The 12,143-nt window shown below is 43.3% G+C and overlaps 1 protein-coding gene across 1 annotated transcript in view; it reads left to right on the forward strand.

Annotated features, from left to right (window-relative positions):
- ZDHHC13 (zinc finger DHHC-type palmitoyltransferase 13) overlaps window positions 1-7,934 on the forward strand; it is a 48,654-nt gene extending 40,720 nt beyond the window's left edge. The window contains exons 15-17 of the mRNA XM_059138067.1: window positions 802-959; window positions 3,782-3,879; window positions 6,669-7,934. Coding sequence (XP_058994050.1) covers window positions 802-959; window positions 3,782-3,879; window positions 6,669-6,807 — 395 coding nt within the window. The 3' untranslated portion in view covers window positions 6,808-7,934. The remainder of the gene's footprint in view (window positions 1-801; window positions 960-3,781; window positions 3,880-6,668) is intronic.
- Window positions 7,935-12,143: the final 4,209 nt, after the last annotated feature.

Here is a 12,143-nt window from a genome sequence, read left to right on the forward strand (position 1 = left end):
ATTTGCAGAGTTCTTATTTTAAAAATGATTTGCCCTTAATATACAGTCCTGGTGCCTACACAAGTCATTGGCTTTACAAAATCTTGCAGACTTGTTCCCTTGTTCCTGCTGCTGCCTACCTACATTCTCCTTACTGCTACCTTTAGCTGCATGGCTTATGGGGTCACCAGGGCCATGGTGAAGTTCTGCCTTTTCCTAGGGCATCTCTCATGATTCCCTTACCTGAACTTTCTCCCCCTACGAATCATGGTGCCAGTGCATCATGGTACTTCTGTACCCCCAATAACCTCAAGCTGTTAGGTCGTGTTCCAGTGGTATCTGGGTGCTCATGGGATTTCTTGTGCCTACAGCTGTGGCCTATGGATCTGAACCCTTACAGACTCATGTCTTGTTGTGTATCCTGGACAATATGAAGAGTTTTCTAAGCAGATATTTATTAAACACAGCTGTTCTCCATTGTCAAGTCCTTGAAGAGTTAACTTCAAGCCAGTTTATTTTATGCTGAATATATGATGGTTTTAGTGGTGGTGTTACAGACCTTTTTTACTTTTATTCCTTGCCTACCAACCACCAATGCAATGCTGTCATAGTCTTCATGAGCAGTGAGGTACTAATTTATCATCTTTGTTAGTTAAGCTGGCATTTGGAAAATAAATTTTTAAAGTTGGGTTCTAGTCTGTGTTACCATGTCTTACTTTCTCTTCTCCCTGAATAAAAGTGCAGCGATTTTATCTTCTTGAAGAATGATCACTAGTTTGTTGCCTTTTTAAATAATGAGTTCCATTTCTTGTGAATTCACAGATTGGTCAAATCATTGTGCCACAACATTCAGAGAAGATGGACTATGGACCTACCTCAATCAGATTGTGGCCTGTTCCCCTTGGGTTTTATATATCTTCATGCTAGCAGCTTTCCATTTCTCATGGTCAACATTTTTATTATTAAATCAACTCTTTCAGGTATTTATTTCTCTTTTTATAATGCATTTGAGTAAAATTTCCAATAGCCTGTAATAAGTTCGAAACTAAATTTTAAATCAGAAGGGTTTTGGGTCTTAGTTCCACCCCTGTTGCTTACTCTCTGGTTGTAGGCATGTCATTTGACTCTGGAATGTCAATTTTCCATGTCATTTGACTCTTGAATTTCAATTTCCTTGTGTGTAAAATGGAGTTGATAGTGCTACACTCATAGGATCGCGTAAAGGTTAGAATAGTAAGTTGTTAGCTTGTCCCTAGGAATGATCTAATCTGACCTTTTTATTTTATGGATAGAGTTACAGAGAGGTGAATTGACTTGCTCAGGGTCACTCAGTGAGTAGCGAAATCAGAACTGGAGACCTAGGTCTTCTGACAGCCTCTTCAAAGGCTTTTTTCATCATATAGTTAAATCGTAAAGTGTGTGAAAACATAAAATACAAACAGCATTGTGAGATACTTCGAAACAGTTGCGAGATAATTCCCTGCCCTCATTTTTTCCAACCCTGTTTGTTATCCTGTTCATTAATCAGTGCTTAAGTGGATAGAAGGGGGGAGAAATGCAAGATCCATCACCAACCAGTGGACACAGTAATTACACTTCCAGGGAAGGTCACAGCCATTACAAGGTTCATGCTCCAGGGCAGTAGCCATATTGAGCTTCCTGTGAAGCTACTCTCCTTTTCCTGCTGCCTGCCTTCCCTCTGAGCATAACCTAATTCGTGTTGTTGCTATGGCCTGCCCTCGTGGAACAGACAGCCGTGATCAGTCTGAGCCAATTACCGTCAGACCTCAGATAATTCGAGCATTACTCATCAAAAGCACAATGCATTCCACTTTTACAGGGAAGTAACCAATTCTACAGTAATAAGGAGAAAGAAAGAAAGACAGACAAAGGGGAGAAATGCCAAGGAAGGGAATGAAGCTGGTAACACTGAACTGAGGCTTCTGAATGTTCATCTTAATCTCCTGCCTCTCTGGTATCTACACACTCAGGCAGGAGGAATGAATATCGATGATTGTTAATACCTTAAAACACCTAATATTTATATATGTTTTCCATATTCCAAAGCACTTCCTGTCTCTTTCCTGACAAAGAGTTGAGTCCTAGGGATGCCTGGGTGGCTCAGTCGGTTAAGTGTCTCCCTTCAGCTCAGGTCATGATTCTAGGGTCCTGGGATTGAGTCTTGCATCAGGCTCCTTGCTCAACAGGAAGCCTGCTTCTCCCTCTGCCTGTTGCTCCTCCTGCTTGTGCTCTTTTTCTCTGACAAATAAATAAAATCTCCAAAAAAAAAAAAAGAGTTGAGTCCTAGACTGTTCCATAGCAGTGTCTCCATTTTATAGATGAGAAAACTAAGCCCCTGAGAGGTTAAGTGCCTTGTTTTGGCCATGTGGCTGGTGAGGGGAATGAGAAGTAGAACCGAAGATTTGAGACCTCAGTTCTAATTCTTTCTTCTTTTCTGGACTCTGAGGACAAGTACAGATATATGTGAGACTATAATATTAGTTGTTTTTTTTTTTTAAGATTATATTTATTTATTTGACAGAGAAAGAGATCCCAAGTAGGCAGAGAGGCAGGCAGAGAGAGAGAAAGGGGGAAGCAGGCTCCCTGCCGAGCAGAGAGCCTGATGTAAGGCTCGATCCCAGGACCCTGAGATCATGACCTGAGCCAAGGGCAAAGGCTTAACCCACTGAGCCAACTAGGCATCCCCAGTTTTTTTTTTTTTTTTTTTCTTTTTAAAGGTTAATATTTCTTACAGTTTCTAAGGCAAGAAAATGGACTCCAAGTTTTAGATGGGTTTCAAATAGAGGAATTCATGGTAAAGTTGTTTTCTTAATAAAACAATTCAGTTGTTTGAAGCCTTTCATTTGCTGACTGCTCTAGTGAGTCACGGGTTTGACTGTAATAAGACAGAGCACAGACTCCGGTAAGGACCATGAACTTTATTCTCACACTGACTGAAGTGTCTGTCTCAGTTCTGCTACTTTCTAAACTGTGTGACCTTGGACCAGTTACTCCACCTCTGACAGCCTCTTGACAGGGTATTTTAAATATATTATGTCAAATCCTTCAACAACCTGATGAGGGAGGATGGTGTGATAATCTCTGTTTCACAGATAAGGACTTGGATATTTGAATTATTTTGAGGATTAAATGGAATCCCTCAATGAATAGTAGGGTTTTAATGATTTGGGGGGTTTTTAAGTTACCTCAGCTCTTGCCCTTCCCCAAATTATGGATTTGAATATCCTTCACTTCAGATTGACTCTTTCAGTTGGTCCTTTCCAAAGAGATGCTAAGAAGCATACACAAGGTGAGATCCTTGCAGTAATCTTGACCTTATTTAGTTTTATTCAGCTAAAACTTACATGCTGCCTGTGCTGAGAATCTAAAAAGGCTTGTAGGCCACGGCTTGAATTACTAAAGCAATTACTTCATGACTGTGCTTTGTTGAATGTTAATAAAAACAGACACTCAAAAAAATGAATGCTCAGGGGCACCTGGCTGGCTCAGTCGAAAGAGTGAGGTCTCTTAACCTCGGGGTGGTGAGTCCAAGCCCCACGTTGGGTGTAGAGATTACTGAAAAATAAACAAACTTAAAAAAACAAACAACTCAGCTGCTAGATTTACTTAGTCTCATTTAGAGCTGTTGAGTTGTTGTCGTCACCGTGATCCTTGGTTAGAAGGCTAGGTTATACTGTATTCAGGGACGTACTGAATGTTTACTGCTGTCCTGAGATGCACTAAGAGCAACAGAACCTCAACATAATGGAATTTTTATGTACCTTCCAATCTTCTTTTGCAGATTGCTTTCCTGGGCCTGACCTCCCACGAGAGAACCAGCCTGCTGAAGCAAAGCAGGCATATGAAACAGACATTATCCCTCAGGAGGACCCCATACAAGTAAGTCAAATCTATTTTTTGGCCACTGCATCCTGAGGAAGATGCTAGTCTAGTCATTGGTTTGCCAGCCTCCTGCCACCACGCAGGCAAGCTGCTCTCCCCTAACTTGCTGTCTGGCGGAGTTGACTCTCTTCTTTCTTGGAAGTCTTAGTGACCAGAGGTTTGTGGTAAGGTCATGAGCCCCCAGGTGCTAAGAATTTGGGACGTGGTCTGTTGGACTCAGCACAAATAGTTAAGTGACTTTGAAGTTTTGCCAAGGTGGGGAATCTCTCCAGTCAAGCCACATGGTCACAAGATTGAGTTTTGCTGGCATGAAGTCAATGTGAGATAACCAAGCATGTGGCTGAGAATTCCAGCCACAGGGCTCTCTGCGGAAAGCATTAGGTTGTGAGGTTTGCCAAGATTTTCCACCTGCCTTTCTCTCACCCGTAATTCTTTTAGCCTTGTGTTTAACGAGCCCATCTGTGTCAGGCGGAAGCTGCTGCTTCAGGTTTGGGGCGTGATTTCTCCATAGCATCGGTTATATAAAACCTGTCCTCAATTGAAAATGCAAGTGTTTGTAGGAAGGCTGTCATCCTACGATATGAACGATTGGGCTTTGAAGCTTATCTTCCTGTCATATATATCAGGGTCTTGGAGGCTGGGAGTGCTGCAGAGGTCACCCTGAGCCCTCGGGGGATTTAATGCTCACTTGCATATCTCATGAGCAGTCTATTTTAAAGCACACTCGTGGTACAAGATGAAACTGTTAGGCTGTTAGACAAGGAGATCAGAGCCTGGAAGGGACTATGATCTCTGTTTAGAGAGGAGAGGAATTGACTTAATTGGGAAGAGATGGCTAAGGTGATGGAGGGTGGCCGGTGGTGCCAAGCTTGTGGCGATCAGTTCAGACTGGCAATGATAGTAAAGTCCCTTTCCCAGTAGTTGACCCGAGGAATAAATACTGACTCCACTAGAGGATGAAAGCCTTTTGTGACCGAGGTAGAATTTTCAGCTGAGCCTTGAAAGACGTGGGGTGGGGCCTGATGGAGAAGGACTGACAGGGATTTCAAGCCCTTAAGAGCCCAAGGTCCTGAGTTGAGAGAACTGGGGCATGTGTGGGAATTACTGAGTAATGGCAACATACGCTGGAGGAACTAATGGGAAAGCCTAAGAGCTACTTTGCGCCTTGCTTCCAAAAACCTGCCCAAGTTAACTTTTGCTCATTAACTAGCTTTGGAGCCGCTCTGTCGAGGAGTGGTGATGATACAATCCTGATAGCTCTCCCAGCAGCAGCAATGGCCCAGTCATCCTCATGCACAAATAAATTCTAATGTGTATCAGGGGTTAGGTTTTGTTTTGTTTTGTTTTTAAAGATTTTATATATTTATTTGACAGAGAAAGATCACAAGTAGGCAGAGAGGCAGGCAGAGAGAGAGAGAGGAAAGCAGGCTCCCCGCTGAGCAGAGAGCCCGATGCGGGACTCGATCCCAGGACCCTGAGATCATGACCTGAGCCGAAGGCAGCGGCTTAACCCACTGAGCCACCCAGGTGCCCATAGGTTTTGTTTTTTTAAAAAACGTTTTATTTATCCACTTGAGAGAGAGCCTGAGAAGGGGGGAAGGTCAGAGGAAGAAGCAGACTCCCCGTGGAACAAGGATCCTGATGCCGGGCTCCATCCCAGGACTCCGGGATCATGACCTCAGCCGAAGGCAGTTGCTCAACCAACCGAGCCACCCAGGCACCCGGGGGTTGGGTTTTGATAAGGTTTTTGGAGGACCAGACAGTGTCCAATAGGTAAGATTAATTGGGAAGGAGCTCTTTCCCTTTGGCTGGAAATGCCACCTTCCAGCAGTTTGCCAAAATGACCAGCACCAAGGGAAAAAGGAGAAACACCCACTGTATGTTCTCTAGACCTTTTAGAAAACACAGAGGTGTTCCTTTGGCCACATACATGCGAATCTACAAAAAAAAGTGTTACTGTAGACATCAAGGCAGTGGGACCATTCAGAAAGCGATGCCCAAAAAATGTGACCTCAGCAGAACTGCAGGAGTCTATGGCATCCCCCAGCTGTTAGTGTACACACACAAGGGCCAGATTCTTGCCAAGAGAACTAACGTATGTACTGAGTTCTGAGGCACTCAAAGAGCTAAGATAGCTTCCTGAAGCATGTGGAGGAAACTGATCAGAAGAAGGAAGCCAAGGAGAAAGGTACTTGGGTTCAGCTGAAGGGCTAGCCTGCTCCAGCCAGTGCTGCACTTGCTAAGAACTGATGGAAAGGAGCATGAGCTTCTGGAACCCATTCCCTCTGAATTCTTGGTATAATAGGTCTAAGAAAAGACGAAGGACCTTTGGACTATTAAAACAAAACAAAACAAAAAAAAGAATAATTGCTAGGAATCGAGACAGGGTCCTATTTTACTTAAAAAGTTTAGAAAAAAAAAATAGTTTGTTGACTATATTCTTTGGGCCTATCTGGCCTTTGAGATCATCAAAATGTGAATCAGGACAGTGGGAATGGAAAGCACTTATTGATGGCCCCACCATTCCAGTGAGTGGGGGACTCAGAAGGAAATCAAGTTGCTGGACAGAAGCCAGGGAATCTCAGTCAGGACTGAGGTCCGGAAATGGACGTGGGCTTCAGTTTTAATGTCCTCTAAGCCAGGGAACTGTCTGATTCACCTCTGGATTCCTGCTTCAGGATCTTCAAAGCACCTTGTCTGTTATTAATCCTCAGTGAATGTTTCTGGTCTGAATGAATGTCCAAACAGGAAATGTAGTAAGATGTGTTCTCTTCCTTCCTTGGCAGCCTTGGGTTCATGCAGAACCTCGCAGATTTCTTTCAGTGTGGCTGCTTTGGCTTGGTGAAGCCCTGTGCCGTGGACTGGACGTCACAATACACCATGGTCTTCCACCCAGCGAAGGAGAAGGTCCTTCGCTCCGTTTAAGAAAAGCCACCCCAGACTCTCACTCTGACCTACTTGTGTTTATGTTGATGCCCTTTGGTCTGCAAGTGAAGTGCTGATTCAGAGTTCACCTAAATCCAAAGGAAAATGCAGGTGGTTTTTTAAAAGCTATTTGGTAAAAACAGAAGTTCTCAATAAAGGCATTACACTTTTGGATTTAGCAAGATGGACTGTTCCTGAACAATCTTGGCAGACATCTAAAAAAACTTATATTTTTCACAAGAAAACACAAGTTACATTTTTTGGGAGATAATATTCATTAATTATGGATAAAATGTGGTATTTTCAAATACTTTATTGGTTGTTTCAAAGTAGTACTATTCTTTAAACTTGTAATTTTTGATAAATTATTTGTGTGTTTTATCTATAAATATGTAAAAAATATTTAAATAGATGTACCTGTTATGCTTTCACACTTAATAAATTTTTTTTTTTGTAGTTGAGATTTCCTTTCTGACACTTAACACTTTTAGAATCTTAAAATGAGAAAAGGTGTATATAGGACATAAAGAAACTGATTCACAGTTCCAGGAATGAGTTGAACTCACTGTTAACACCAGTAAGCAAGATCTAATTTAGTTTTCCATCTTAAAAAACTTAGAAAATTGAACAGAGGAAGTCTTAAAGATTAATTACTGCTTTTACTTAGAATCCTCAAATATTGGACTGATATGATTGTAATTGCTGATTTCCCTTATTCTGGAGGAGAAATGAATTCAACTTTAACTCTTGGTTTGTATATAAATGCTCCTGGGCATGGCCCCTTCCTGCTGAAAACCATTCCTTAAGGTTCTGTTGCTCTTGGGATAAAGGCTCTCATCATGACCTCCAATTGAATTGGAAGTATTGAATAATACGACCTTACTTGGTTTACCAGTCTTAACTCTGGACCACACTTTATACTCTAACCACATTGACCTTTCAGTTTTTCAAGGATCTGTTCTTTCCTCTATAGAGCCTTTGCAAATAAGGAAACTAAAGCCTAAAGAAGTTCCTGTGTTCTCCAGGGTCACTTAGATACTAAATGGGGTCACCACTCTAGAGCACCAGTCACCTCAAGTACTGTCTGACACATTGTATGTGTTCAATAAACATTCAAATTCATTGAATGAATGAATGGTTTTTAAGCAGGATATGGTGTGATCATAATTGTTTGAAGGCTGATTCTTAGCTGGGGGGACAGAAGGACTTTCTCAAGCTATACCCTTTCCCTTTCTCTCTCTCTTCAAACTCTACCAAGTATTCTCAAATTGTGGTCCATACAGCATTTAATCAGAATTATAGGGATGGGGCAGGGGCTCACTTGTTTAAAATTCAAATACCCTGCCTCACACCTTCCAAACTACTATATTCCAGCCTTTACAATTGATATATAATAAGGAAAACACATTTCATTAATTTAAATTATTCCATAGATATATATATTGCATACCATGATAGGTCTTTCTGACCATAAAACATGTAATTGGGCATACTAATCACAGAGCTTGCAGTCTCGAGGGAAAGCTAAGATAAATGAGCCTATAGTATAATGTAGAAAATATGAAAAGCCATAAGAGGGGTACAAATAAAATATTGTTAGAGTGTAGAGGTTGGAGAGAGTCTCAGTAGATGTGGTCAAGTGTTTATGGACAATATGGCATTAGAAAGGGTCTTTTAGTGATATTTAGTTGGGAAATACAGAGTTGGAAGTGAAAGGCCTTCTCACGTAGTGAAGACAATGGGAGAGTTTAAAATATGGTTAGAACCATGACAGGATGTTTAAAGTGGGGAGCTTGGTCAGTCAATTGGACTCGTTGATTTGGACTAGATCTCCAGGGACCCTGAATGTTAAGCTAATGAGCTGTATTTAAGTGAGCAATAAGGAGCTATTTCTTTACTCACTTGTCAAAGAGTCTTTTTATATCGTCTTGTCTAGTATCACCAATTCCTGCCAAGTAATTACTCTCAAATTGGGGTCCATAGACGATTTACATCAGAATAACAGGCCTGTGATAGTGATGGGGGTAGTGTCTGGGGATCACTTGTTTAAAATTCAAATTCCTGGACCACCTGGGTGGCTCAGTGGGTTAAGCGTCTGCCTTCGACTCAGGTCATGATTCCAGGACCCAGGGATAGAGTCCCACAACCAGCTCCTTGCTCAGCCATCCCTTTGCCTGCCATTCCCCCTGCTTGTGCGTTTGCTCGCACTCTTGCTTGCTCTCTCTGGCAAATAAATAAAATCCTTAAAAACATAAAATAAAATTCAGATTCCTCGAGTGAGTCTTGGAATCTCAGTTTTTATCAGGTTCCCCAAGTGACTTTTTTTTTTTAAACATACAATGTATTATTTGTTTCAGGGGTATAGGTCCATGATTCATTTATATTTTTATTCACAGCAATTCACAGCATTCACCATAGCACATACCCTCCTCAATGTCCATTCCCCAGCCACTCCATCCCTCCCGCTTCCCCTCCAGCAGCCCTCAGTTTGTTTCCTGAGGTTGAGAGTCTCTTACGGTTTATCTCCCCAAGTGATTCTTACATTTACACGATACAGTTTGAGAATCATTTATGTAGGGACTCTTGTCCCCGCCATTCCATTGTGGTGTTTTCCTCAGGTTCATGTTGGTGGGAAAGTTTGAAAAAAAAAAAAAAAAAAAGAAAGAAAGTTTGAGAGTTGATGTTTAATAACTAGACACCCTGGGTTTGAGTCCTGGAATTGCCCGTTATATGTGCATTTTACCTCTAAACAAATGACTTACCTCTATACTGCTCCAGTTTCCTCATTTGTATGATGTGGTATAGTAGATCCCTCCAAAAGTTGTGAGGAGGATTAAATGTGTAATAACATAGAAAGTGCTTAGAATTCTACTTGGCCCATAAAAATGCTCAAGAAATGCTATTCATTCAGAAATCTTTGGAAAATTGACTAGAGGTAAGGAAATGTGCCATATTCACTCTTCCATACCCCGTGTCTGGGGACTAGGATTCTCAAAACTATAGTTTTCCTTGTCAGCTGAGTTTCCATTACGTTCTGCCAGTAGAGGAGGAGGAGGGGAGAAGAGACTTAATTCCATTCCTCTTGTTAGCGCATCCTCTCAGTGTTGTTGTTGTGAAGTGGCCTTTCACCCTGATGGTGACAGTTGGAATCAGGGTCTAGCTTTTCTCCCACATTCCAAGTCACCCCCCTCTTCCTTAGAAGCCCCAGTGAGAACAGACAAGGCTCTTTGCAGGGAGGTCTGACTCCCAGCCTGGGGATACCTGTCCCGGAGGCATCTGAATTAGGATGCTCCCATCTCTTCCCAGCCCCAGGCATTGTGGCTGCTTCCTGCAGGTCCCATCTCTGTGCTAAATCAGTGTGCTCCTCTTTACTTTTTGAAAAGTATTAGCACCTGCTTAGTCAATTCCCTCTGTTATTTTCTCTCTGTTAAAAAACAGTAACAAGGGCGCCTGGGTAGCTCAGTGGGTTAAGCCGCTGCCTTCGGCTCAGGTCATGATCTCAGGGTCCTGGGATCGAGTCCCGCATCGGGCTCTTTGCTCAGCAGGGAGCCTGCTTCTCTCTCTCTCTCTCTCTCTCTCTGCCTGCCTCTCTGTCTACTTGTGATTTCTCTCTGTCAAATAAATAATCTTTAAAAAAAAAAAAAAAAAAAAAAAACAGTAACAAAACAAAACCAGAAAGCCTAGTGTAGTTTCTGTTTTTGTGACTGGAACCTGACAGAGAATGTTAGAGATAAGCTTTTTTTTTTTTTTTTTTTTTTAAAGATTTTATTTATTTGACAGAGAGATCACAAGTAGGCAGAGAGGCAGGCAGAGAGAGAGGAGGAAGCAGGCTCCCTGCCAAGCAGAGAGCCCAATGCAGGGCTCGGTCCCAGGACCCTGAGATTACGACCTGAGCTGAAGGCAGAGGCTTTATCCCACTGAGCCACCCAGGCGCCCCTAGAGATAAGCTTTTAACAATGTCCTAGGCAAGAAGTAATGAAGGCCCGGATTGTTGATTGAATGTGGAGGGAGAGAAGGGAAAGTCAGCGATGACTTTGGACCCAGTGAATGAGAGGGTGGCAATGCTCTTCTGAGGAGTAAAGAAAACTGTGGAGAGACCAGGTGATGAGTTTGGTGGTTGGGGGCTACTAAGTTTGAGGTATCACAGGCTGTGCGGTAGAAAAGTCTGGAAGGCCGCTGTAAAGAGATCATGGCATGCATGGGAGGCATGAACATAGATGAGGTTGTCACAGGAAAAAAGTAGAAAAACAAGATGCAAATGAAACAGGGAGTTGTCCACCTGAAATGGGAAAATCAATCCTAGGAAGAGACCAAAGACGACAACCCACGCAAACAAAGAAAATATGAGGGAGGAGGGAGCGGAACACAGTCTTATAGAACGTGGATTTAGGGAGCTGGAGATGAGGAGGAGGGACCAGGGAGGGGGTTGGAGGGGAGGACAGCCTGGAATTCAAGACGAGTTCAAAGAGGAAGGAGTCACTCGTCAGGAGCTGAGGAGAGGACCACTGAAGAGATACGGGATCTGTGACTAGGAGGTTATCGGCCGGCTCGGGAGAGCCGTGGTGGCTGGGAGTAGGGTGGGCAGCAGGGAGGACACTTGGATGCCTGATGCTCAGGCAGTAAGATGGCATGGAGTCTTACCGGTGATGGCTTTGAGACAAGCCGAGCCGGGAGAAGGCAATAGCTTGGGGGCGAAGTGGCCAGGTTTGGGCTTGTTTGGTTTGTCGGGGCCAGGGGAGTGAGACTCTTAACAGTGTGAGGCCAGAACCTCAATCCTTTCCCTAAATGTCTGTGTAGTCACATCAGAGACTGCATTTAATCCCTTGCACAACTGTTAGGCACACTCCTGAGGATGCTCCCTGTGACTTAGCAGATGGGCTGGACACAGGGCAGTGAGAAGTGGGACATCTTGGACGTGGCCCGTTCGGTAGTGCAGCTGCGGGGAGTTCACCCGTTCGTAACCGCCCCTCACATCTCACTGTCTTAACACAACGTGAGGCTAATTTCCCCCTCTTGTTACAGCCTGGTTAGCTGTTTGCAGACACTCTTGCCTGCGGGAACCCACACTCCCTGCCTTCCACCATTTCCTAGAGCTTTGGCGCCCCGTGGCCCTTCTGCATCCACAGATGTGGAAAGAGAACAGAGACTGTCCTAGAGGTCTTGGGGGCCTGGCCTCCATTGGCCAGTCTCAGTCCCACATCCCAGCGAATGACAGGCAAGCCTGGAAAAAGTAGGACATTGCCCAGGAAGTTGAGCAGAAACACAAAGACGGCTAACACACAATAGGCTGCTTTCTTTGTTTTGCTTTGTTTTTGTTTGTTTGTTTGTTTTTCCGT

Source organism: Mustela lutreola, chromosome 1 (assembly GCF_030435805.1).
Source record: "Mustela lutreola isolate mMusLut2 chromosome 1, mMusLut2.pri, whole genome shotgun sequence".
Taxonomy (NCBI): Eukaryota; Metazoa; Chordata; class Mammalia; order Carnivora; family Mustelidae; genus Mustela; species Mustela lutreola.